Below are 27,491 nucleotides of genomic sequence, written 5' to 3'. Positions count from 1 at the left end.
CCACTGTGAATCAGGGACGGCTGGATTTCCCATAAAAAGGCACTCCTCTGTTCGCTGACTATGGAAGGGAGGGGGAGAGGGGCTGTGTGCATGTGACTGTTGGCTTTAAAAGGTGTCCTTAACCCATCCTGATTTGGGTGCCTGAACTTGATTAATGTGGGATGAATCTAATTAAATTTAATTCAGTCCTAAGCATTGATCTTCCAGGACACAGAAGGAGAAATGGGAGCTCTGATATGTATCAATACTTAGGTGCCAGAATTGTTCACAGAAAATGAAGAAAGTAAATGTATTGAGCTGAAGCACTTGTTATCTCTAGAGAATACCCTTCTCCTTTCTGCCTCTTCTCCAGCGCTTTGCCCTGTATTCTTGGCTGCTGTTTACACTGTGGTAAGACAGTATTTCAGCAAAGCTGCTATGATTGGCCCCACGTGTCTTTGGTACTACTGCTTTAGAAAAGGCTGTCCCAGGAAAAGGGACAGGAAAAATGCACAGGAAACAATCCATCTTCTTGGTGGGTTCTTTCATCAGGCGTCTGTTACTGCAGAATTCCTGATGAATTCATGTTCCAGATTCATGCTCTCAGCTCCTGTATAGCTGTCATTCTTCTTTCATCGGAATTCCTGACTTCCCTCTCCTGACTCTTTCTTTTACACAGTTTGTGGACTTTTTCCAGCCTGCTTTTTTCTTGAAAAGAGTTCCTCCTTATTCCAGTCGGTGGCATACAGAAGGCAAAATGGTTCTGTATTCAGATACTGATTTCTGCTTTGTTACACTGCACGTTTGCAATACCGCGTTTTTTATGAGAATCCACCGTGAACAATGGAGAGTGGGTGGATGTGGTACAATGTCAGTCCTCAACTAATATGCACACATGCAATTGTATTGTACGGCTTGCTTCTGCAGGAAAGTTGGAAAGTCAAAAGATGCTCTGGAAATGGTTTATTTCTTTTTTCGGTGTTACTTTTTTCTTTCTCTTTTTCCTACAAGTTTAGCTAAAAACTGCCAAAATTCCACATTTTATTTAATTTTTCTAGTTGGGCTTGCAGAGGGAGTCTGTTTACTTTTTCTTGGGAATACCTCCACAAATTCAAGCAAGGTAGACTTTATTTTCACACAAAAGTTTCCATTTGGCTGAAGAAGAGATTTTTTTCTCACTACCTAACCATTTGAACAAAAAAATTTCAACTACTTTCAAGTCAGGAAGCTTTAATTGATAAAAGTCACTGATTCTGTTTCAAGGGAAGCCTCTGAGGTTGCCTTTTTCTGTGTTCCTGGCTTTAGCAGCTGCTTCCCTGAATCACACCAATGTCACCTCTACGTAATGCCTGGTGAATGGGCTCTGTTCCCTGGTGCTTGGCTTGTTTCCTGCTGTAGCATCTTGACGAACCGTGAGGAGCTCAGGTAGTCTTTTCTCTCAGAGATTAATAGAGGGGCCTGGAGCACTTGGCCTAATTTACTGTTGCTGCAGAGCACATGCCTATGTGTGAAGAGTGATGAGTTTTCTTTCCCTGGAGTTGGGGTTGTGCTCAATGACAGAACTGAAAAATTTTTTACTAGATCTTTGTATTTCTTCAGCCATTCATCAATCTTCAGACCTATCTTTCTTGGTAACTTTAACTTGCCTCTCCCCCTGTTGAGGCCATGGCACCCAACCGTCAATGTCAGCTTGGCTGAGCATGTCTCCTTTTACCACAGGCTGGGCTGAAGACTAAGTCTAAGCGGGGCGGAGGGTCTTAAGGGAGGTGGCTGGAGATCTGCTGCAAACAGTTTCTTCTTTCTCCCGTCTCTTCTAGCCATTCTGGTGAGTTGGCTTGTCTTCAGATATAAATATATGAATATACATGCACATGCTTTCACATCATTTTAAGTGCTTCTGTACTGAACTGTACGGAAATATTTAGAGACCTGGACACCACTTCAGTAAAGGTGGCTCTCCCCTCTGTACATTAGCCAATTAAGGTCTCTACTGTTTGTTGCAAACTGTTAGGAAAATGCTGTGCCTAGCACAGCCTCCCAGAGCTCCAAGCAGGGAGTATGCACCACAGCCATGCTCTCTGTAAGGGATTAGCAGATCTTGCAGCAGAGCTGAATTGATAACTTCTTCATTTCATTTGCTGTAATGAAACGTCTGCCTAGCTGCTAAATGAATTCCAACTCTTATTTTCCACAGCTGCATTATTAGCTTCATCCTTCCTGCGGAGGCTCAGGCCCTGCAGGCTTCTCTTCATGTTTCTCTGGCTCACTGGTGCAGCTCATAGTCACCTCACTCTGCTGGGGACACTGGCGCATCAGAAGCCCTACAGCAGTATAGCACCATGTCTGCTGGCAAACCCTCTTAAGTTACTTTATAGGAGCATGTGAACAGCATTGGGAGGGAGCAGCAGCTTTGCATGCAGCCCTAGCAAATTATTTTCTTTCTTCTGTAGCCCTCCTGCAGAGCCTGATGACCAGGAGAAATAAACAATGGATCTGACGGCAGAATGAAATGCAACTTTTTGTATGGAGAGAGAAGGGGAAGCTGAATGGGAGGAGCAGAAGTAAAGACCATTTTGATGCAGGTGACTGGGAGTAAAGGCAGGATCTGCCTATAGAGATGCTGCATCTTTAAGCTGAAAGGCTTCGCTCTCCAGGCCACTGAGCCAGTAGGGTATCCCAGTGGCAAGAGAGGAGAGTGCAAAGCTGGCAGCCGAGAGCGCACAGGACGCTGAACTGCAGCAGTCAGTCTACCTGATGTGAGGGGAGAGACTGCAGAAAGAGTGTTTGCTCTGTTTTCCATCCATCTGGAGGGAGTTTATCTGTGCAGATTCACAGCCATCGGAGAGAACCTTTCTGACTGCCCCTCCCTTGTCTCCATCGGCCTCTCACGGTGCCGTTGTGAGAGGCAGGAACTGAGACAGGCTCTCTCCACCAGTGCATAGGGCTGAATGCTGCTGCTTGCATGCACCACCCATGGGACAAGAGAGAGGTGTAAGCAAGAAAGGGCGCCTCAACTCCACTTGCTGCAAACCTGCAACTCCAAAACAGTCTTTTAATGAACCAACAAGCTCTTTGTACTGTGCGTGGTTTGCTTATAACAGTTTTTATTCTCTTAGTCCTTACGCATGGCTTTATTCCCCAGATTTTCTAGTATAACAAATAAAAGCTAGAATCTGAGCATCCCAGTGACATAGCTATTGCCTCGTGGATATTTTTAATTGGGCACCACAGACACTGGATTTGAAACAGCTTCATTAGAGGGGAAAAAACCCACCTTTGGGATGGAGGCTTACATGAGCAAGAGCAGAGCTGACTTGCAGCAAGAGGAGAGAAGTGAGCTATTTTGTTTCGGTGCATGAGGGAAGGGGAAAGGGATCTTCTGGCAGTTCCTGCAGCAAAGGGGCTGGAAAGGACAGGAGATCCTCGCTGCCTGTGGAGTCAGGAAGCTCAGTGCCTTGTTGGCACACATAGCCCAGAAAAGCATTTCTCCTCCTGGGCAGTGTGGTGGGACATCGAAGAGCAGGCAGATGAATGTAGCTGCGGTTTGTAACTTCATAGTGAGATTTCTAGTTTCACGCCCAGCAGATACCAGAGTGGCCTTCTTGGTATCCCACACTTTAGGCAATGCTGCCACTTTCAGGAGACTTGCCAGGTCACGTGTCTCTCTGTTTCTCGACTTTCTCTCCTGAGATGGCTGGGTTATAATGTGTCTGGAATTAAAATATCCTGCCAATACAGCAGGGACTCAGTGATGCCCTGACTCCCTTTGGTGGCTGACAGCTTCCATTAACTTCTACCTCCAATCTTCTGGCTCTGAAAACACAGCCCTAGAGCGCCTTCTGAGAGTGGTGACAAGGATCCATCTGGCTGTTGGAGCCATGTGTGTGCATGTGCATGTCCTGACGGGGACATGCTTTGTGTGAAGTGCTAGAGTGAGGGGAAGCTGAATTCAGAAACTGCTCTGAACCACAAGCCTTACACATCCCAGCAGGACCACATGGTGTAAAGGAGGGCTAGGATTCTCTTGCAAGGGCAGCTGGCCCTCAGAGCCTGAAAAGGTTGAGAGACATGTCTCTGGGGCATTGCATGTGCTGCTGGAGATCAGCCAGCCCGTGTTTCCTTTCCTGCAGCTTCATCCATCCAGACAGATCACGCACAGCTGGGTGGGTAGCTCGGATTTGGCAGCACACGCAGTGCACAAGCCTGGCTGGTGGGAGCGTGGAGGCTGATTTGGGGACACAGGCAACAAAGCAGGAAAAGGCCTGAAATCACAGCTTTGCTCCCAGCTGGCCAGCTGCTTTTTGTGCTGGAGGATGGTGCCACCCTCTGGCTGTCTCACTGGTGACAGGCTGCACGTCCCACCCCGGGAAGGGCTGCGCCCGCTCCCGGGAGTGCCATGAAGCCTCCCTGGGCACCAGACCCCCCAGACCCTGCAACCTACTGACCTGAGCACCCTCCCAGGGACACGTCTCCTTGTCTGATAGCACAGCGGATACAGAAATCGTCCTGTCAAGTGGCCTCTTCTCAGACGCTGCTGAGACCCTCTGATCCCGTTAACTTGGAGGGAAGAAGTGCCCGTTCTGAATGAGGGCTTAACCCGACTCCAGTCTCGCTCCTTCCCAACCAAAGATTGAGAAAGCCCCAGTCTTTAAAGGGTATCTTAAAAAAAAAATCCAAGTCTGACAAAAATCAGGGCAATGGGGGCTAGAGGGTATTGGTTGTGGATGAGCGTTCATGTTTCTTTCTTCAGGTTCCCTCTTCCAGTTGGTAGGTCTGTTAAATTTCAGTTCAGCCAATCTTTATATTAACCAAAGAAGTCCCTTTCACTGATTTTTTGCCCATGCCATCTCATTTCTGTCCCCTGTGTATGAACAGAAGATGACTTCGGGCATTAAAAAAGCCAGACCAGAAAGATCTTCAATGCTCCTGGAGAAATGGCATACCCTGTTGGCTGCCAGCAGGGCAGCTTGCCTCCTCACTCCGCCAAATCAAACCCAGATGTGTGTTTTGATAAAACAACAAGCAAGAGGGAGCAGCAGCAGATCTCAGTTCTGGTTTGCATACATTCAGGCTGCAAGGCAAAAGCTGACCTGTTTAGCAGAGGGAAAAGGAGCCTATTTAGCTCGGCGATCGGTGAAGCATTTCTGTGAGATCTCAAGCCAGAAATTAAGCGAGGAAAGCCAGGATGAAGATAGTAGCCCTCTACCAGCTCTGGACTAGGAGCCTCTCTGCTGTGCAATAGATATTTCTCCATGGCTCACCTGGAAGGCCTTTGGTAGAGGGGCCCTCTGTAGCCCCTGTCAAGCCAGCCATTCTGCTGCAGTAGAAATATAAGCACTATTTGCCATCAAAAGGATTTTATCTAGGAGTAATGGGGAAGAAGAGAAGTCACCTGCTTAATACTCTGACATACGTTGCAAGTATAAAAGCACACTTTTTTTCCCCAAAATAACACAGCCCTGAAGGGGCATTCAAAAGAAATCTGCAAAAAGAGGAGGTAGGAATGCCCTTTCTGTAGGTCTGTCTTTACCTCGTGTTGAGGATTTGCCTATTATCTTTGCTCAGTAAAGCATGATGTTAAGTCACACATTCAGGTGCTTAATTTCTACACCGGCACTTAGGCAGTGCAGCAAGTTACCGTGTCAGGGCGAGCGAGGTCCGGGTGTCTGTGGGTAAGCCCGGACATGCACGTCCCAACAGCCCTGCCCCTCGCTGGGGCCACAGCTCCTTCGCGGGAACCAACCTTCTCTGGGCTGCAAAGTGAGGGGCCGCGCTGCGCGGTGCGAGCGGGATTTTGCGCAGCACCCGCTGAGCTAGGCCGGAAGAGGGACCCCTTGCCGCACCCTGCGAGGCGAGAGCGGGGTCAGCTCCCGCCGTGGCCGTGGCCGTTCCTGCCCCTCGCAGCGCCCTGGGTTATGCTTGACGGAGAGGAAGCCCAAACGCGGGGCGGACGGGGAGGAGGACAGCAGCCGGCTGTACCCCCGGGGTGGTACTACAGACACCGAGCGGTGACCGGGGCTGCGACCGGCCGCGCTCTGCGCTGGAGCCGCCGCGGGCTCCGGCTCCGAAGACTGCTGCCTCCCGACCATCCGCGAAATGGCGGTCAGCGAGGCACCGCCTCTTCATTTACATAACCACGTCCCAAGCCCGCCTCCCCCGCTGACGCTGCTTCAAGAGCGTGGCTGGCGGGCGTGGTCCCCATGGCAACGGCGGGGTCGCTGCGTATCTTCCGGCTCGGCTGGACCCTCTAGCGGGTCTTCCCGGCCGGTCCCCCCAGCCTGGCCATGCTGGCCGACGAGGAGCAGGAGGAGGATTTCCAGCGGTTCCTCCGCCGTGTGGACGACATCAGTAAGCGTGCCGTGGGGCCGGGCGTGCCGTGGGGCCGGGGCTGGGGCGGAGCTGGCCGCCCCCGGCCGGTTGTGGGGCGGTGCCGCCCGCGGGTAGGCGGTCGAACATCCCCATTTTCTTCAGATAGGGTGCTAGGGACTGAAAGAAAAGGGGGTGTGTAAAAGGAAGGCAGAAAAGGAATGGAAAAGAGGAAAATCTCCGCCCCCCCGTTCCGCGTGTTTTATGTGAAGCATCCTTATGAGCTCAGGTGTCGTGAGGCTTTGTGGATGCTAAGAGTTGTTTTCTAAACCTAGGAGTTTTTGTAATGCAGAAGCTGTAGGTAGCTCTTGAAAGTGAGACGAAGTTGTATTTGTAAATGTTTCCATTTATAAAGGGCATCCTGGTCACCAGTGCCTTCGAAAGCATACGTCATCAGAGGCACAACTGAACTCCGTCCAGGATCACTTAGATGGAGTATGTGTATCTGTCTTTTCTTTCATCCCCTTTTTAGCCAATTTAGTGCAAGGCTTGAACTCCACAGACTCAGCTGTCAAGGAAAAAAACATTGCTGAAACAGAGAAAAGGCTCCATGATCAAGAAACTAACAAGGAGGAAGAAAGCAAGTCTACGGTGAACAGAACAGTCATCAGCACACGAGCTTCTGTAAGGGGGTTTTTGCCTTTGAAGTTAAAGCTGTATGTGGTTTAGGTCTTTTAAATAACACTAATTCACATTCTTTGCCTAGGAGAAAAAATTTTGAGCAATGCTTATAATATGTTCTGAATGTAACTTTATTGTTTTCACCGGTTATCTTATTGGGAGGTACTTGATGTCATGTCTTTGTCTTAAGACTGCTAATAACACAGAATACTTCTGTTGGATTTATCCAAGTTGGATGCAAACACTGAGGTGCCATAACTTGTAGCTTTTACCTGTGCTTCAGGAACTTGAGCAAAAATAGTTGGAGACACAAGAACCCCTTCATTAATTTCATTAGGCTTTGATTCCTGCAGTAGGGTTTGGATTTCAGTGACTTGCCTCATTAAAGATACAAATGGAAGCTTTCTGGTAATGTCAAAAATTATTAAGTCCTTACCATCTTTGTTTAAGTGTCAATTTGATATTCCCGCTATCATCAGTCTGGATATTTTAGATGCCCTGTAGCTTTGAACAACTTAACCAAGTGTTCCTTTGCTGCTGTGGGTTTTACTAAAGTGTCTGTATGTGTACATGCATGTGCTGTGTTTCTCTTTTTTTAGGACATGGCAACTGCAGAGGCAGTGAACGCAGGTAGGACAGTGCTCCTTCTAGTATTTAGCATCTCTGCAATCTGTTTTAGCAGAGATGGAGTAAGGATTGCTGTTACTTCATGTAAGACCTAATTCCACTCCTGCCAAAGTCAAAGCTAACTTTTCTAGTGACTTTAATCAAAATTCCATCAGATCTAGGAACACACTCAAGGATCTTATCAGTATGGCTGTACTTGTTCATAGGTAGGAAGCTTGTTGGTGTAGTTTGTTATCGTATTCTGGCCTCTCATCTAAAAAGTTAGTATTCTGAATTTAAAGGGAAACAAGTTTATCTCTAGAGATAAGATACTTTGAGGCAAGTATGCAAATCCTGAGTGGTAGCATGGTCTTTATGTGTAATAGCTTGTCATTCATGTTCCAGTTTAATTGTTGAAATGTCCCCTCAATATTTTCTTTGTAGAGAAATGACTCAAAAATACCTTAGAAATTATTTTTCCTCATCTGTAGATTGATTTTAATGAAGCTTTTTTTTTTTTTTTTTTTTTTTTTTTTTAAACTAAAATACCACCAACTCTCCTGGCTCAAAGATGGCTTTCTGGCAATTTTGGAAAAGGATGCAAAAGAACGAGCTAAACGAAGGAAGAGAAATGAACACTTAGCAAATGGTAATTGCTAAAGGCTTTTCTAGCTAATGCCTTCAAAAACTACTTAGCAGGAACTGAGCTGATTTAAGAGACTATCAAGCTACTCTGCCATTCTTACGCACACAGAGACAGTGCTTTGGTTGTCTGAGACCAATGGTCTTGCCCACAGCATGGATTAGCTGGATATAATAGGGTTATACACTTGGAATCATAGAATCATAGAATAGTTTGTGTTGGAAGGGACCTTTAAAGGCCATGTAGCCCAACCCCCCTGCCATGGGCAGGGACATCTTCAACTACATCAGGTTGCTCAGAGCCCTGTCCAACCTGACCTTGAATGTTTCCTGGGATGGGGCATCTACCATCTCTCTGGGCAACTTCTGCCAGTGTTTCACCACCCTCCTGCTAAAAATTTTTTTCCTTATATCTAGTCTAAATCTACCCTCTTTTAGTTTACAACCATTCCTCCTTGTCCTGTCACAACAGACCCTGCTAAAAAGTTTGTCCCCGTCTTTCTTATAAGCCTCCTTTAAGTACTGAAAGGCTGCAATAAGGTCTCCCCAAAGCCTTCTCTTCTCCAGGCTGAATAAGCCCAACTCTCTCAGCCTTTCTTCATAGGAGAGGCGTTCCATCCCCCTGATCATTTTTGTGGCCCTCCTCTGGACCTGCTCCAACAGGTCCATGTCTGTCTTGTGCTGAGGGCTCCAGAGCTGGACGCAGTACTCCAGGCAACACTTCACAGAGTTGTTGCAACCTGTTCTTCTCCGTACTGTCCTCTTTAGGATAAGGTCTTGGGATGGAGGGAGTGGGTTTGAGTATTTCAGAGCTGGGCTGGGCAAAGACAAAGGCTCAGCTTTCCGACTGAAAGAGGAATGGGGATCATGTGCACTGAATAGCTCAGAAGTCCCTTGCAAATAATGGCTAATGAAGACAGCTGCAGTGGAGCTGGACTGGAATTTTGATGATTATTCCAACAGGAGAATATGGCCTCTCTTTCTTCAGTCATTATTTGGGGAAATAAAAAACAAATGTTATTTTGAATGCATGTCTGTTGTTTTGCAGCTCTGAAAGAGAAGGGAAACGATGCCTTCAGGAAAGGAGACTATGTCATAGCCATTCAGAAATACACTGAAGGTCTGGAAAAACTGAAAGATAAGCAGGAACTTTACACAAACAGAGCACAGGTCAGCATGTGGAAATGAACTGTGTGTAAAGTGTTACTTTACCAGGATAGAACCCAAAAAGGATTGTTTTATTATCTAAGTGAATTTCATAAAAGGTAATATATGTTGCATTACAGAGAGGCTTAAAAAAGAGAGAAAACAATTCTTCCTGGCCGTCGTCCACTACCAGGAATTAATGAGTTCTGCCTTGCTGCCATATTATCAACAGTAAATTTTTACTGTGGCTAGAAGTTAACAGCAAGACAGTGCAGGCTGAAGGTTTTAATCTTTTTACAAACTTAATGAAAGAGTTGCACAAAGATGATCATTAGAGGTGTAAATTCTTCCCTCTTGATCGATGTGTCTGAATCCCTCGGAAGCTTTAGTTCTCCTGTGGCTGGTCCTTCCCGAGGGAGTGTTCGTGTCTCCTCCCTCTTGGATGTGGCACAGGTGAACCCCTGCTCCTCCAGAATAAGTGGGGAAAAAAATCATTTGAGTTCATGGTTTTATTTAAATGCACTGTTGTGGGTTTTTTTGGATTATTTTTTTAGAGATCACTTTTATAACTGTAGAATGTTAACATTTGCTTTGCATTCTCTACTTGCCTTGTATAATCCATATGTGTGTATTGAATTTTGTTTTATTAAATTTATTCTAAATTACAAACTCCAAGGAGATGGAAGACAAGTTAAGAAACAGCTGGTAATTATCCTGCAAAATCAATGGCTAGGCAAATCAACAGTCTCTTTTTTGGTTTGTTTTTTTTTTTTTTAATTAGCTAATGGTTGTACAATAGTTAGTGGAAGTTGTTTGAAGTATTCTAATTCTTCTGCCTGGACTCTCTCTGGTTTTATTTCAGGCCTACCTGAAGATGCATGACTATGAAAAAGCCATTGGTGACTGTGAATGGGCATTAAAGGTAACTTCAGGTTTCTGTCTTTTATGATCAGGTCAAGTGCTCCTGGAAGGCAGGTTTGTGTGTAACTGATGATATGGAGACAACTTGCTAATGGAAATGAAAGAATGTGGTGGTGTTGCACAGATTCCTGCATTCTGAGTTAACTTGAACAGTATAAAGCAGTTGATATTTCAGTGCTGCCTGTGTGCAGAAGCTTTTCTAGCTCTTAAGAGCTTTTAATTAAAAAGTTTGTTGTAAGTGATAATAAGCTATTAACTGCACACAGTGGCACACAGTATCTTGCTCATCCTTCTAAAAAGGGAAAAGGGACTCTTTAAGTTCACAAAGATCAGATCTGATGGGAAAGGTAAAGATTATATAAAATGCCAAAGAGCCGAATCCAAATTCAGTTGTTACATCAGTGATGCCCATGACTACAACACAATTAACAGATTATTAATAAATAATCTGGCAGCATCATCTCAAGAAATCAATATTTTTGACACATACTTGAACTGGAAAAGATCTGTTAGTGTTGAGCTAGATGTTTCCTCAATTTTTTTTGTGCATAGCTAATGAAAATTAGTACTTATTTAATTCCTGGCAGAACTAATCAAAAGACACATGGAAATTCTGTTATTATAGAAGTTCTGCAATTATAGACTTGTTGATGCAGACCTTAACATTACCTAATTGCACGAGAGTCTGCTTGTATTGCCTGAAGTACAGTTTTCTGGGAAGGGTATTGGCACCAGCTGCTTTCCACCTTTAACCAGACCAAAGCCTATGTTCCTTGCATAGGGAAGGAAAGTTGGTACCTAGTGGTAATAATTCAGCATATAAACTTTAGATGCCTCTAGTAAATGGTATGAATACCCTTTTCTGTGCTTACAGTTATTTTGGGCAGCTATAACTATTAATCAGAAGGCTGGAAAAAATATTAAAAGGTTAAAATTTCTAAACACATAATTAATAATTCCTTTTTTAACACAGTGCAATGAAAAATGTATTAAAGCCTATTTTCTAATGGGGAAAGCTCACCTGGCACTTAAGCGCTACAGTGAGGTAAGTTGACTAAACCTTGTGGCCATGGGACCATGTTTTGTTCTGCTTTTGATGTGATGTTGTGGGTGAGAGGAAGAAATTTCTGATCTTTAGAATCGGACAAATGAAAGTGTGTTGAGCCTTTAGCCTTGAGAGAAATTTTCTGTGCTTTGCAAAGACTAATAATTCTAAAATCAAGTTGTCTTTCCACATCTTAGTAAAATAGTCCGTGTCCTTTACTTTGGTACACACAAAACGTAGGAGGGCACTTCTGTGTAGCTGTGTGAATTTGTACTCTAATCAACCTCAAAAGAATGATGGAATTTTCTATCCAGTATATATGGTTTATCTGGTGGGAATTTGTCACCACTTGACTGTCAGACACCAAGACAGCAAGCTTTACTCTGGTGCTGTGAGGCTTGAGTCTAGACTGGGTGGGTGTTTGGGGAGTCTGCAAGGATTGTGTATATGCTCAGAGAATCCCATGTTTGGCACTTCTGTTGAAGTGCTTCAAGACTGATATGAGCAATGTGTGCTCAGGGAAGTGGTGGTGCTGGAAGTGCCATATTTCAGCTCAGGTAAGGATCAGAATGAAGGAATGTCCTTGTCAGGTACTGCAAACTGTGATTGCAGTCTACTAGCAGTGACTACATTTCCCCCAAAGAGACAATTGAGTAAAATGTATTTCACTTTTTTATTCTAAATTGCTCTGTGCAGCGGGTGTTATTAAACTGTTGCTGCATATAACTAAGAAATGATTGCACGTCACCTGTGGATGAGAAAAATCGCTACATATTTCAAGTTAAGTGAACTGTTAAGATGAAAGATGCTATTGAGAGCAATTTTTTTCTTTCCAACGTCCTAGTGAAATGAATGTCAAACAAAAGATTTAATTCTGCATTTCATGTGTGAAAACCTAATGGCAGCATAAATAATGTTAAAATAATGGAACATCCTATTAACAAATACTTAAGCTTGGAATAAACTGCCAGATATTTTAATACAACCCTGACCCTTCATCTTCAAAAATAATAAAGAGCCTGAAGAGGAAAGCAGGCAAGCTCAAAAGTATTTCTGATCCTGTCAGAAATGACTTCACTAGAAATAACTGTAGAGCGTGGGCAATACAAGTCTACAAGAAATCCACCTTGAAGGGTTCTTGGCAGCTTGATCTGTGAAGAAGGTTCTTCCCTGTTGCAAGCTTGGTGATCAGTTTAATTCCAAGCATATGCTTAAGTTACACAAAATGCACAAATAGAAGATAAAGATACAAGATGCACATGTCTGATCCCTGCTGATAGTTACGGTTCCCGCAGTTTTAATGCTATGCCTCATTGTCTGTTTTCTCACTGGAACGTTGCTTTTTTGTTCCTACTAGTACGTTCCTAGGTTTGCACTTGAAATTACCCTTTTAAATTGAAATAGCAGGCAGATGTATGGACTGAAAATAATTTCAACTTACGTTTTTAATTATGAAAGTTTTGACTTGTGTGTCTCCATAAATTTTACTTTTCACACTTATTAAGTACTGTGGCCCAAGAACTTTTAAGCTTTAACAGGATGACTCTGACTAGGATATAATTTGTATCATCTTCCCATTTTTATCTTAAATTGAGAGCCTGTTTTTTTTCTCTGTTAAGTCCAGGCAGTGTTATGAGAAGATCTTACAAATTGATCCCCAAAAGGAAAGCCTATTTAAAGGTAAGAAATAGAAATTTTTACACTGTCGTCCCTTGTTTTCTGATCATGATGCGACTTAATTGAAACCACTGTTCTGCTCTTCAGAACTTTTGATGGAGTGTCTTCATGCAGCTTTTGTTTCTCATTATTTCTTCTTTAAGCTCTGTTTCACTCATCAGAGCCGTGGGTCATTCTGTACATCTGTATGTAGAAGGTAGTGCTTTCTCTGTCATGGAGTCACCTTCATTTTTTTACTTGAAACTTGACCATATCAAAACATTTAGCTGCCATGCTTTGTTTTCTTTTGATTTCCGAGATTGTATGAACGAGGTAAACTTGGAGGAAAAAAGAATTAAAGATGAAGAGAGAGCAATGAAGAAAGTTCAGTCTGGAAAGCTTGCCGCTCTGTCCATAAAAGAACTGCTGCAGAAACTTGATAGGCCTGACCAGAATATCCTCTACTATACGGGAGGGATCAGACTTTTGACAGGAGCTGTGAAAGATTGTAAGTATTTGATGCAAAGCTTGTTGATCATGGGAGCTGTAATCCAAGTAGATGAATACAAGTGGAGTAGTTTTTAAAGGAACAGAAAAACTATTCCTATATCTAAAACATAAAATCAGCAGTGTGTGATATTTCAAAATTTATGGCCAGTAGATATTTACATTTATTTTTTAGAACTAGACTGATGTTGTAGCTGAGCTCTTAAGACTTCTTATGGATCTGGGTCTCTTAAGCGCTGTTTCATTTGTTTAGAAATATTTGTAATTCTCTGTTAAAGCATATTGATTTGCAAAGCCAGTCTCATGTTTCAGTCTTTGTAAAAAGCCTTTAACTTGAAGTCAATTGTTCTTTACAGCACAAGGCATGAATTAGAGTGGCCTTCAGCTTCAAAGCTGCTTCTCCTTCAAGTAGCACTCTTGGCGTTTTTCCCCTCTTTTAATGTTGTTCTTTTCCCAAAGCTGTTGATCCAGTGACCTTTTCTTTTAACACTGTATTATAGAAGAGCAGGAGTCTGCCTTCACAATGATACATCAGCCAGATGGATCATAGAGCTGATTTGTTTATCTCTGAATTTTTCAGGCACTGAGCAAACCTTATTTAGAACAAACAATGGATTCAGTATCCTCAAAGACAACGAGATTGTAAGACGGTAAGAGCTCTCCAAAGGAAAACAGTAGGATGTTACAGCATGAGAAAATGAAAATACTGTTTTCAAGAAACACAATCACCTCCTGAAATGCAGATGAAATGATCAAAAGATAACGTAATAACAGATTTTAATGTCTGAATGGATTGACTTATATCTCACTCTTATACAAACAGTGCTCTCTTAGATGCAGTGAACAGAATTAATGAATTTCTGCCTCTGTCTCCTATTTCGGTACAGTTATCCTATCTCTCATGGTGAGAGAAGGTTTGTAAAAAAAACTTAATATAAAAGAACATCTGAAAGCACTTAGTTGCTTTAAGTATACCTGGCTAGACTTCCCGGTGCTATTAACTGCCATCAGTAAATATTAGGCCATAGAGCTCTGTGATGTAACCTGTGAAACTCTCTAATCCTGTAATCAAGGAAGAGGATCATCTCTGGGGAGGACTTGTATCTTCTGCTGCTGTATTTTCTTGGCTGCCATAATATTGTGTTTCAGTAATCAAGAAACAAATCTGACTAATATTTATCTGTATTGCTTTATAAACTTTGTCTTTAAAGGGATCCCTTTTCTGAATGTATATTTGAGTCAGGTTCAGATAGATAATGGAAACAAGTAAGACACGCAAAAGATGCAATTTGAAAATTTTGCACAACTAAGTTAGTTCAGAACAGCATGATCTGGTTGAACAGGGCAGGAGAGCTATTCTTTAAGGTTGTCAATGGGACTGCAGCACAGAGACTTCTTTAAGGTTCATCAGTATTTTGGGTATTGGCTGTAAACAGACTTAAGAGATGAAGCCCTTCCAAATTTGCACAAAGTTTTTACGCCCTGGCTATTCACAACTATCTCAGTGCAGAACTGAATTTATCACCTGTATTGTGCCGTGTAATGCTCGTACAGGGTCTGAGTGTGTTGAGGGTAGAGTAGAGCTAGTAGATAATAAATCTGGTCTCAGGGGAGGTCCTCTGGAAAACAAGTGTGATAATCCTAAAAATGTTTAACCATTGAGCTGGGTTAGAGCTTATGAGCTTAAGTGTTCATGTGGCAGATCCTCATCTCTATGGGACTTTGCTGATTTCCCTAGCCAAAAAGCTAATTGTCTGATCTGTCCTTTGCTCTTTGTACGAGCTAACATTTCTAATTTAGGGGCTTCTGTGCAGAGAGAAAAAACACTGCTGAAGTGGATCTGTCTGTTTCTCTTCTATTCCTTTGGCAAGCTGTCTGCGCTGGGAACGGTAAAACTATGTAATCAACATTAATCATTGTTAATGTACTGTTAATATGGCACTTACTGTGTCTAAAACTGTTGTTTGGCATGAACATCACTTTCCCAGAACACTTGGGTCTAGACCTTATTGTAAACAAAGTTTTACAGGTCAAATGCAAGTGTTGGAGGTATACTGCTAGCAGCAATCACAATTTTGGCGGCTCTGTGCATCATGAGATGAAATTTCCAGTCTATTTCTGTGAGCATTTTAAATCTACTAAGGTGGTGGAAAGTAGATCTGAAGGGGTGGAAAGTAAATTCCCCACGATTATTGCTGCTTTTAAGATAATATCACTTGTATAATTTCGTCTTCTTTAAGCAGTTATACCAGCAAAAAGCAGAGTTTTATAGAAGTGCCATTAGAGAAGGCTGAATTCCTTTGGTATTCACAATCAGTAGTCATTGGGCAGGTAGCCCTTGCCTCTGTTTCTAGGGAGTATACACGTAGCTGAAAAATAGTTTGGGGTGGTGGTGGGTGGTAAAGTGGTGCGGAGTGCCACACAAGGAAAATACAGAATGCTTGGTGTCAGCGTCTGTGTTGACTTGTATATCACGGGATCCAGCTGATGCCCAAGATAATATTCATGCTGTAAGGTTAAGGGGAAAACCCGTTTTATATTCTGCCTATAGGTAGTTAGCAGTAAATACAGAGTAATGTGCAGGTTTGTGTAGCTTACATGTTTGTGCCTGGCAGGGCAGTGTACTATTGTGCCTGAACAGCCTGGACCCTAGCAATTTGCAGGCAGCTGATGAAGTGAGGAGCGCTTTGTGCTCACGATTCTGGTGTCTATTTGTTTCAAGAAGTGCTTGGTGCCCCAGAAGCTAGCGTGTTGCTAGTGAGAGTAGAAATTCAAACACCAGTGTATGTGTTGAAGTAATGGACCTGAGAGAAGGTTAGTTCTGCTTTACCATTGCTCTGCAGGAGTGTTATGCAAGATGAACACATCAGAGTGAATGAGCACATTAGTGGATGAAATAAAGACATTAAACCTGTTAAATCAGCACCTAGGAAAAAAAAATTGTAAGAGTAATGGGGATGCCATTGTGTGTGACGTTGCTCTTAGATCTTCTCTTTTTTCAGAAGAAAATCAGCGTCTTCTGTTGACTCACCCTGATGTGAATGCACAGCTGCCAAAACTGCTTTCTTCTGGGGTATCTGAGATCCAAAAGGAGACATTGGCACTAATTTCTCTTTACTCAGAGAATGAGAATGGGAGGAGACTGCTGGTCAGGCACCAGGACCTAACCAAGTAATAAACACTACTAAACCTCAGAAAAAATTTCCTTAATGCCTGGGTTCACAGATGTTCAGAACTCATTCCACTAGCATCAGGGTGACAGGCTTTCTGAAAGGAACATGATGACATTGAGACTTCTATCCTTGAGGAACGGGCCTAGCTAAGCAAAAGTAAAAGTCAGGTGTGTGGGGAAAACTATAGTAAACTTTGTATGTGAAGATGTCTGTGAAACTAAGTAAAAAGGGCATATTCCTGAGGATGCTCATGTAATTTTGAGGCATAGTTACCTTTTTTTAAACCAGTAAGTGTGTGTTTGTCTAGCACTCAATCAGGAGCTTACACTGTTGTCTCTTATTAGCTCATGGTTTCAAGCTGTGACTCTCTCCTCATTTGGTAATTGGTATTTATGATTATTCAGTGTTGCCATGACTCACAGAGTGGAGAAAGAAACCATAGTCTATTACCTTTATCCTATTGCCCTGCTATTTCCTTCTAGAGTTAAGCAGAGGAGAAATTTTAATTTACTGGTTTGCACTGCATGGTTCGAAGCAATGGATGAACAGAAAAGATACTCCCAACAGTTGTACACACTTTGCTATATTATATACAACATGAATCCAGAGACATTTTTCCTTGGAGGAAAGGGTAAAGAAATGAGCCACATATGAGAGGATGCTTAAAAAAGGCAGATAATGTTACTGTGGCTTGAAATATCAGGAGCCTGAAAAATCTTCTGCCAACTTCTGAAAGAGATCCTGGGCCTGATTGCTTGAAAAGATTTAGGATGTTCAGAAGGTAAAGTTGCAGATATTGAGCTTCTCGGCAGTTGGGCTCATCATCAAAAAGAGACGAGACTATAGGTTCTCTTACTGTGCTACAAAGTTAGAGAAGAGTGGCAGAGAATTTCAGCTCAGTAGAGGAGCATGTGGAAACCCCAGCACATATCTGCAGATGTACTTATTGTTCGGCAGAACTTATGGGTTCACAGTGTGAAGTCCTGTGAATTGCATGCAGTTCAAATCTCACAGCCACAAGCACACACTATTCCAAAAGCTCAAAAGGTGAATGGAATGATGCTCTTTTATTCAGGCAGGAGGTTAATTTTTCTTTGCTACTATAAAGCCTTTTAGTTAAACCCCTCCAAAGACTGTTGGGTTTGCTCAGCATGTCCTTTTAAGCCATGCAAGCATCAACACTGACATTCCCTGCAGGCCTTTACAATTTGTTGAAGCTGTTCAGTACTGGGCTGTGCTGATGGTGTTCTCGGTCCTATCTGTTGCATTCTACTTGTCTGTCCCTAAGATGTTTGTCAGCAGCAAAGCAGCTTAGCTTCAAATGTCTGAGGCTTACATGCTGATGAAATGTTCTAATGCTGACAGAAATTGGTACATGTGTTAAAATCACTCTACTTGTGCAAAGAGGGACAATATTGCGAGAGAATCTATTGTTCTATTCTATCTATCTGTTGCCAAAATATTGTTCTAATGGCAGTTAGGTGACTGAGTATGTTTGGAGGGCCTAGTATATCCAGCTTGGTCAAAACCCTACTGAACACAAAGGAGTTTTAAGATCGTAAATTGTGTTGGTGCACTTAAAACACAATTTTGATCTTTAATAATTAAACCAAAACTGACTTTTTTTTTTTTTAATAACAGATGGCTGCAGATTTTGATGACGTTTGTCAACAGTGCTGATGCCAGGGCTAGCAGTGCCATGAACATACTATCTGATTTAACTGAAGAGGAAAGGTAACTTACTTACATTTCTTCATTCTTTTTTATAAAGTTGTACTTTGAAATGTACTAAATGAGCTAGTGGTAGAGGCTGTTGGCCTTCTTTGCTGTGAGGGTACATTGCTGACTGATGTTTACGTGTCTTTATGTTGCTGTTGTGTTGTGATTTTTGTCTAAAGCTTTAAGTGTCCAAATATGGCTTTCTTTATCCCTCAACAGGTTCAAAACCCAGTGTCATGTCATGCTTTCCACGGGTGTTTTACCTTTATTCACCCAGTTGCTGGTATGAAAGATCTCAGTTTCTATATTTCTGGTTTACTTTTGTGTAACATGTCTTATGACAGCTCTTTCCAGTTTTACAGCCAGTTGTTCCTAGACAGAAACCCTCTGTGGTAAAAGTACAGTAGTTAACATGTCTCTAGTTCTGTAGGTATAAGAAATCCAGTTTTGTCATACACTTTCTTCAGGAAAATGTTCTCAGTCTCCAGTACTTAGTGCTTGGTTTCTACACATCACTAGTTTTATATTCAGTGAAAACTCTGGACTTGGTTGCAGATTCCCACTGGTAATCTGTCAGGCCAGGATTTCACCTTCAGCTTTGTGTTACACTCTTCTTAATGTGACTTTAATCCACTGTCACCAACTGGTTAAGAGATCAGGGTGAAGAGATGACATTAGGTCACAAGGTAAAGATGTTTAATGGTTCAGATCCCTTTCCTGGTTATGGTTTCTTTAAACTACAAACTTACAATACTGTTGGTACAGAAACCTGTCCTCAGGAAGAGGGAAGATGATAGGGAAGATTGGTTCTGTTGCAGAATGGCAGATATAGCTGGAAAGTAAAATACTTCCACTCCTCCATACGAGCACCAAGACAATGCAATAATTACAGCATTTTTGCATTGCTTGTTGCTCTCTCCTTTTGAGCATATCTTACTGGAATTACCACTGCAGCAGGGGCTGTTCTGTTCTGTGACCTAAGTAAGTGATAATAGGAAATATTCACAGTCTGAGGTTAGGGACCACAGAATCCAGTCACTTTTTCCCCAAGACTCTTAAAACATCATCAGGAGATTCATTGTGAAAATGAGGGTGATTTGCAAACTTTGGACAGTTGGGATTTAACATAGGTGAGAGAGATTCTGGAATCCCATTTTCCATTACCAGAGGGATAGGAACACGTATTTGTTGTTTCCTTGTCATTTGTTCTTGATTTGTTATTCCACTCTTCTGTTTCTAGACCTCTGCCAAGCTGGTGAACCAGGCAGCCCTTGCCCGTTGCATTGGCATCATGGGGAATCTGTGTGCAGATGTAGTCATTCGAATGCAGATGGCCGAGTGCAAAGAGTGCTGGCAAGCGTGCTTAAAGCTTGTGGTAAAGAAACTTGATGGCTCCCTAGAATAGTGTTTTCAGCCCTGTGTCCTGTGGAAGTGGCAGTTGTGTGATCATGTTTTGTCTGCCTCCCCTAATAGCTCCGAACCCTTGACCGAAATCTTTCAAATCTGGTAGTTGGATAAAGGTCTCAAAGCGGTCCATTGTTCACATAAGTTGTGGATCGATAGATGGGTGGAGGAGAGTGAGTGGTCCCTTATTGTAAGTGGCCCCTTTCAGGGTAGGGATGTGGTATGAACTCAGTCCTCAGAAACTAAAGAATTCAGAGGGTGCGAAAGGATCTTGTTTACTGCCTAAACATCACAAGTTTGGAGTGTGCAGCTTTAGATACCAAAGTGAAACAAACCCAAGAATGAATCTGTATCAAAAAGGCATCATTAGCTCTGGTGCTCACAGGACTTTTCCTTCTGAGTTCATGGTGCACCAGGGGAACACTGCATCAGTGAGCATCAGTAAGTGCATAAGTAAGCACATAAGCGAGCATCAGTGGTGCATCAGTAAGCACGCAGAAGACTGAGGAAGTGCATATTCTGAATCTCTGAATTGATTGCACTCTTCTCTCCTTTGTACCCAGGATGAATGCTTTGATGTCAGCACACCCAAATACCAGGAGTGTTTGTTTGCAGTGCTGGGCCTAATGATGAACCTACTGCTTGAATCAAATGTGGTCATCCAGGTATACAAGATCTGTGAATGCTCTTTGGTAGTGGTGTTCTTATAATCACTTCCTCAGAGATTCAGAATTGCTTGAGCAGTTAGAGCATCCTCCTCCCTTGTCAGTGTAAATGGGCCTGATGCAAGTCACTGAATTAATACCAGAACATTCAGATAGAATAGGTGAGGGTATGACTGTGGAATATTGTGACCTTGTACAGGGGAAAAGAGCTTGACTGCGTTAGGTGGATTTAGAGCCCTCTTTCACATCAAGCATGTGTCACGAATGAGTGGTTTTAAGGCCGCGTAAAGAATCACTAGCAAACGTATTGGCAAAGGGTGATTTTGATAGAAATTTATAGAAACGTGACTTAACAGAATTTGATGGCAAGGTTCACTCTCTTACTTATTACATGGATTAAGTATACGTAGGGGAAAATCATATCAGAATTGTGTTGGAATGATTTGTACAGAGATTGAGGATAAAAGGGTAAAGGGGACCCTCCTGTTGAGTCACGAGGTTCAGAAAAGATCCGACTGGACCCAATCTTAGTCTCAGATTTGGACAACGGTTTGTGTCTAATACAAAAGGGGACAGGAAGGCCCTCCCGTTGGGTCACGAGGTTCAGAGTAGACCCCCTTGCTTTCTAAACTCTTCTCAGAGAGGAGCCTAGGTGCGGCTGGCTCTACCCTTAGTCTCAGACCTGGGCAATGGTTTATGACTAAAGGGTTAAGGGTGTTTAGCAGCAACTTAGAGTCCAACAATACTTAAGCATTAATCAATTTGGCAGCTATAGAAAGAATTAGTCAAGTTACTACAAATACTAAAACAACTTAACTACAGATTATACTTGTTAGTAACTGTACAGATAAGCACGCAAAAAGATCTAGATCAATCAATACGTATATATATGCATATGAATATGGTACCAAAGCTAAATGAAAGGCCTAGAGTTAGCTAATTTATAAAGGTATACCTGTTAAAAATTCCCCTCGAGTCCCGTGAAATACTCACGTTAAATGCTTTGGCATTTCTCAATGGGCAAAGGGTTGAGAAATGAGCCCCGAGGAGTGTTTCAGCCCAAATCTTGGTGTTCCTCCGAGTATCGCAAATTCGAGTTTGCGGACTCTGAGAGGCGTCCCACTCAGAGGGAGATTCTGGATGCAGCCTGCTGCGGTCCAGGAGAGCTCAAAGGGTCTCACTTGGTACCACTGTTTATAGGTTTGCAAGATGATTGGCTTTAGTCATCAGTAAATTTCCATTTTGGCTACTATCTGAGGTGGTCCAGGGTAGTAATTATGGTATTGTTTCACGGTAACAATGGTATCGTTCCACTTGAGCTATGATCCAGGTAGGGAATGCTTCAGAGCCGTCAGAGATGACGAATTATCTCTTGTTTCTGTTCCCTACTTTGATCATGTAGCTAGTATCCCTAGTACGATCAGTGGTGTTCCCCACCTTAGCCATGCAAGAGCGCTTGGTACGGCCAAGGGATGCTTAACCGCCCCGCTCATACACAATGGCTAAAGCTTAACAGAAGGTTCTGAGATCGTATCGTAGCCCAGAGGAAAGGGCGGGGGGGAGGAATGCACCACCACAGCATGCTGAAGCACTTAAAGGCTGCCAACCTTGGATTTTGCTGGTGTTCAGTTAATTTTTAATTTTTATTGGTGTTTAAGGTTATCATTAAGCGTAGTTGACAATTTAAGTAAGCTAAAAAGTGAAAAAATTTACAAAATTTTCTCCACCGCCACCCCCCCCATATACACACAGTTATGAGAAAAGTACAGTGGAAAGCACATATAGTACCTTTCCATAGTGGTATAAGTGTTTTGTTTGGCATCAGTCTCCAATTATGGGATATTCTTAGATGCTTGGCACATTCCTAAATTATTTAAAACTAAGGATTCCATCAAGAGGAAGAGTTTCTTAAGTTACGTCTGGGTGCTGAAGTGTAAGTAACTTAATGCCATGTGTGCCCTGATCTCCATTGGATTCTTAGTTGTAGAGTACTTTGTCTATTAACCCATTTCTGCTCTAACACTTCCCAGCCATCACTGGACCTGGTTTTTCACATTGTTGTTTCAGTACTTTGCCGTGGACATAAGTGGCAGGTGCATGTCTCTCCTCAGGGATAAGGATGGAAGGATTGTGACAGTAAGTGGGATATCTATGGACTAACAAAAGACTGTATTAGCTGACCTGACCCGAACACTTCAGTGCAAACTGCTGCCTTCTGCAAGTTTGTACATTAGGCTTTGAAGCCTAAAACTTTCATAATTATTGGTAGTAAAGAAATAATATACCACTTATTTTATTCAGGTTTTTATATTGTTTGATGTAAGAGGTTCTCAATGTTCTCTTGAAATCTACGTAATAGAAGCTCTTACAAATCATTTCATCCTTAGGATGGTTTTCAATGTAAAACTCTTAAAAAAAATCAATCTAGAAGCAAAAGAGCAAGAACAATTTGGTTGTTTCTTTTTTCAATTCTTGTATGTGAATCATACCTAGGAGATGGTACTCCTATTAATGGTGTGTAACTCCCACAGATAGCAGTTATTCAAGGCAAATAGGTAGGAGCAGATGTGGACTTGAGTCCATTTGCCTCTCATGAACTCACATGAATTGTTCTGATCTGTTTTACTTGACTCAATACCAGCAGTGCTGGGCTGGTTCCTACTAGGAATTTGTATCAATAAATAAACATGCAGGGAGTTGTCCTGATTTCAGTTTGGTCTCATCTCTCCCTCTACACTGAGTCTTCAGAAGCTGTGCTGAGTGAGTTCAGTTTCCAGTAAGCAATAAAAAAAGATATGTCCTAAAGATGTTCTTCATTATATTTCTGTAAATTTCTCCTTTTATCACTTTAATTACTTTAGTTTTATGCTGCCAAACCAAAGTAATTTGAAAATTTCTTAAAGCTGTCTGGACAAATAAACTTTTTTTTTTTTCTTTCTCACACTGTTTTCTAATTAAGAGAGCCATTGGAGTGCTAAGTCGCATCCTGCCAGCATCCTCCTCAGCAGTGGAAGAAGTAGTGAAAGGAGGGGTGGTGAAGAAAATGGTCACATTCTTGAAAGTAAATTAATTTAACAAAATTAACTTTATTTCTGCTTCTATTGTCCCTTAAGAAAACCATAGTTGCCCCTGAATCTAATTTGGACCACTGAAAAGCAATGGAGCCCTTTCCACTGATTATCAGTGGGTGCTGAATCAAGCTTGGGAGCAGTTATTCCCTAAATAATGCATACGTTAATCTGTAGACACTGTTTTGCTGCATATCTGTGTATCTAGCAGAATGTGTATCCACCCAGCCTGATGTGGATTCTACAGATTTGCTATGATGCAGATAAAATTAGTCAAAAAAAAGATTGTGGCATTCAGCTTGGCTCTTGTAACTAGCAAGCATCAGAGGAGTTAATAGTTTGAAAGGAATTGGGCTCCAGAGATTCAGGGAATTTTGTATGTTCGTTGCTGGCAGGAAAGAGATGGTTCCTGTGTCATTTTCTGCCTGTGTTCATCTTGAGATATATACTCTACAAAGGTCTTAATTTGGTATTTGGGCTTAGGCATAAGGAATACCTAACTATCTCCATGGTACCTAAGCTATTCTGTAACCTTGAGTAAGTTGGGGTATGAACTGTATGCTTGTCAATGTATGCTTTATTCTAATCAAATCCAGGCTGGAGGACAGATCACATCCAATTATGGTATAAAGACCCTTTCCATCTGCACCAGAAGTAATAGACAAGCTCAAGAAGATCTAGTGAAGTCAGATAAAAGTAAGTGACAACTTCACTAATTAGAGACTGAATGCAGAGATGTAACCTCAGTATCATCTGATTACTTTCTTCCCCTCTAGAACAGAACTGAACACTGGGTTTTACTCTTGCAAGACTTTAGCCATGTTTTCCAAGTAATGTGCTGTTTTACCTCCTGAAATAGTGCTTAATGAGCCTTAGTTCTGTGTGTAGATGGAAATAGGCACATCAGATAATGAGCCTGAGTTAGAGAAACTGTGCTTTAGTAAAATGGCTTGATATGCTTTTTCAGAGCCAGAAATAGGTATATTTTCAAAAAAATGCTTGTAAACTCTAACTGAATTGCATTGTATTTCCCAAAGTTAGCGGCTAAAATAAGAAACTTCATTTAGACATCTGATTTCAGGAGGTTGAGGCTGTTTATAGTTTCCTTCAATTTACATGTGGATATCTGGCCTGGTATTAAAAGGAAATGGATATGGAGACAGAGTGACGATATCAGACCAGGTGTCCTAGGGTATTTTTTAGTATATTTCCTCTAGTCATGCTTTAAAATCCAGGTTCAATTAATGCAAATGTAACTACAACAGAGAATACGTAAGTCTTATCTAAATGGTTGAACCTGTCAAGAAACTGTCAGCTCATGTAGTTCAGCTTGAACCCTAAGGATTTCCACTCATTAAAAGCCTCTCAGAGCATCATCTTCCTTTTGTACACCCCATATTAGTTTCTGTCATCTGTAGATGAAGCTTTCATTTCCTCAAATTAGCAATAACACTTCACTCTCATTCTTTCCACCAAAGCTCTGGATATTAATCTTGTGAGAAGTCACTATTTCTTATTTTTGTCATCTCTCTTTGCCAACCCAGACATTGCCCTGTTGCTAGAAGCCTGTTGGAATCAAGCTATAGTCCCATGACATTAAATTGCATTCCAGCTGGGCCACTTAGTTCAGCTTCTGCACCAGCCACTGTTGCTATCTGGAGCAGCACTGCCTTTTCAGAAGATATTATTGGAGCAGAAAAAGTGGGATGTGATTTGGAAGAACAGACGGGACCATGAAAGAAAACCAAAGCAGACTTATTTAACCCCCAAGGAAACTTCATGCATGTGAAAGCCATGGCTTATTTTATTTAGAAAGCGGTCTATCTAAATGTTTCTAGATTCTGTGGTCTGAGATGTTGCTGCTGCTTACAGATGCCAGCAAGAGCTATAAAACTCTGTGTCAAGAGTACAGACAAAATACTCTGCCGCTGTACATTAGTATAGGTTACAGAAGTAGCTGAGCTGAGCTGCTTTATGTTAGCTAAAGATACATAGAAAGCTTTTTTATGTTCCTTTTTTCAGCTATTCTTTCCACAACAGCATTTCTGTCTTAACACATTTAGCTTGGCACTATAAGTGCTCTACTCTGTGCTTGCCCTGCTAGTATGGTGGGGTGAGAGGCCAGTGCAAGATCCTGCAAGCAGCAAAGGTGGCATGTTCAGTTTCAGAGAAATATTAAACAAATGCAGAAACACAAGCTCCATGCTAGAGAACCTCTTAGAGTGTAGATTCAGTTTTGTGAGAAAGACATCTAGGCAGGTGAAGCTGAGACAGCATCCTGGATCCTTGCTATGAAATTCCCTTGGTCCTCCAGGTTTTCTAGAAAAATGCCCGACATGGAACAATGCTCACTCTCTAGGAGTTTAGGTAAAGACAGGAGAAAAAATCAGTGCTACTTGAACAAACCTGTGTGCATTCTGTACAATTAATTTCTCTTTCTCCCAGGATTCAGTGTGCTGCTGAAGCTCTTGGACTCAGAGAATGAAATGATTGTGGGAAATGCTGCTTTCTGCCTTGGCCAGTGCCTTGTAGTTCCCGGAGCAGCAACATCCTTACTGAATTCCAATGTTGTGATGATTTTGTTGAAACATGCTGGTGGTGATGCCACAAGAACTTTAGTGCAGGAGAATGCAGCAATTGCTCTGGGGAAGCTTTGTGTCGCTGAACCAAGGTATTGTAAAAAAAGGCTATTGTTCCCCTGCACCATCTGGTTGTTATTAGATGATAATTCTTGAAAAACTGGCCAGTGTAAGTCAATTCTATTCATAGAGCAAGCAGGTACAGGGCAAAGGATTAGTTCATATAAATACTCCATGAAAGCTATCACACTTCCTCCAACTAGAATTCCCACTTGTGGTACTGTCCCCACAGTTCTGCTTTAGGGTTCCTGTGTTGTTAGTTGTCTGTCTTAATACGTTTCAAGGAGCTCATTTTTCATTGCTTTCTGATGTTACCTGTGCTGGAAGAATGGAAGGAGGAGGAGTGATGTTGTAAGTTTGTAGAGGTCAGAGCAATAATGAGAGCAAAACAAAAGTATAAATGTCAGCAAAGAATGTCTGCTGCTGCCTGCCAAGAGTATGCGAAAGTATTCCCTTTTTGTGGGGAATAGTAATCTAGAAACTCTGTTTCTCATGCTACTTTAGGAGGAATTTATCGAATGTAGCATTAAACATCCTTGACAGTTTGAGCATGGGGTATAGCAGAGCAGTGGAAGCTTTACACTTTTATTGTTAATTATCTTATATCCCCCCAGCAACCTTTCTGTTGTCTTTTCAGGCATATTTTTCAACTGCGGAAACTCAATGGACTAGCCATCCTGAGCTCCTCTATGAAATATCTGCATAGCATCTGAAGTCTTCAAGATAGCTTCGAAATGTGCTGTTAATATCACTTGCTGTTGAGTATTTTCTTCTTTTCTTTAATAAAACTAACTCAAAGCACATCAACTTTTCAATCCCTTTTCAAACTATTTGCTGGTCCTCCATAGAAGCCAGTGAAACAATACCAATATAAGTATCAGGAGAAAGAAGTTAATTTATCATCTAGGCTAACCACTAAAATAACAGCTTGCATTAAGCTTGTCTTTGCTTTAATGAATGATGTTGCTTTTCCTTACTGGCGAGTTTCTTGATGGTTAATCATTGACCAATGGCTCGTCTAGTCTACTTTCCAGTTTGGGTCCAGTACCCAGTGTACTGGAAGAAGATAGAAATAAATTGTGAATTGTGACTTTGAAGAATCCTTTTTTTCCTCCCTTACACCGTCCTCTGGTGGCTAGATTATGATTCAGTATCGCATGTGTGATATCACCTCACACTTTGCTTAAACCTTAAACCTCATACTTACCTACTTAAATATGTTGGTCTTAATTTCACTAAGCGCTCAATCTTAGTGATAACTTATGACAATGAGATTTGTTTATGAATTATGGGCTGTTTATTGTAGTAGCGTTACACTTACTATCTTTGTAAAT

The 27,491-nt window shown here is 42.0% G+C and overlaps 1 protein-coding gene across 2 annotated transcripts; it reads left to right on the top strand.

Annotated features, from left to right (window-relative positions):
• The first annotated feature begins 6,143 nt into the window (after positions 1-6,143).
• On the top strand, positions 6,144-27,252 carry TTC12 (tetratricopeptide repeat domain 12). Of its 2 annotated transcripts, XM_075172690.1 has the most exons (21): positions 6,144-6,327; positions 6,818-6,969; positions 7,566-7,596; positions 8,144-8,221; positions 9,263-9,384; positions 10,223-10,282; positions 11,255-11,326; positions 12,946-13,006; positions 13,302-13,490; positions 14,070-14,139; positions 15,290-15,378; positions 16,492-16,660; positions 18,304-18,396; positions 18,601-18,664; positions 19,622-19,756; positions 20,349-20,450; positions 22,518-22,586; positions 23,410-23,511; positions 24,115-24,214; positions 25,964-26,189; positions 26,795-27,252. In XM_075172690.1, exons 1-21 carry the CDS (start codon positions 6,264-6,266, stop codon positions 26,868-26,870), a joined length of 2,124 nt encoding a protein of 707 aa, XP_075028791.1. In that variant the 5' UTR covers positions 6,144-6,263; the 3' UTR covers positions 26,871-27,252. The 2 variants fall into 2 exon arrangements, with proteins under 2 accessions (XP_075028791.1, XP_075028792.1); XM_075172691.1 differs by lacking the exons at positions 15,290-15,378; positions 16,492-16,660.
• The last annotated feature ends 239 nt before the right edge of the window (positions 27,253-27,491 follow it).

Source organism: Calonectris borealis, chromosome 24 (genome assembly GCF_964195595.1).
Source record: "Calonectris borealis chromosome 24, bCalBor7.hap1.2, whole genome shotgun sequence".
NCBI classification, from domain to species: Eukaryota; Metazoa; Chordata; class Aves; order Procellariiformes; family Procellariidae; genus Calonectris; species Calonectris borealis.
Note: the sequence above shows the minus strand (reverse complement) of the source record. Positions and strands in the feature narration are given on the sequence as shown.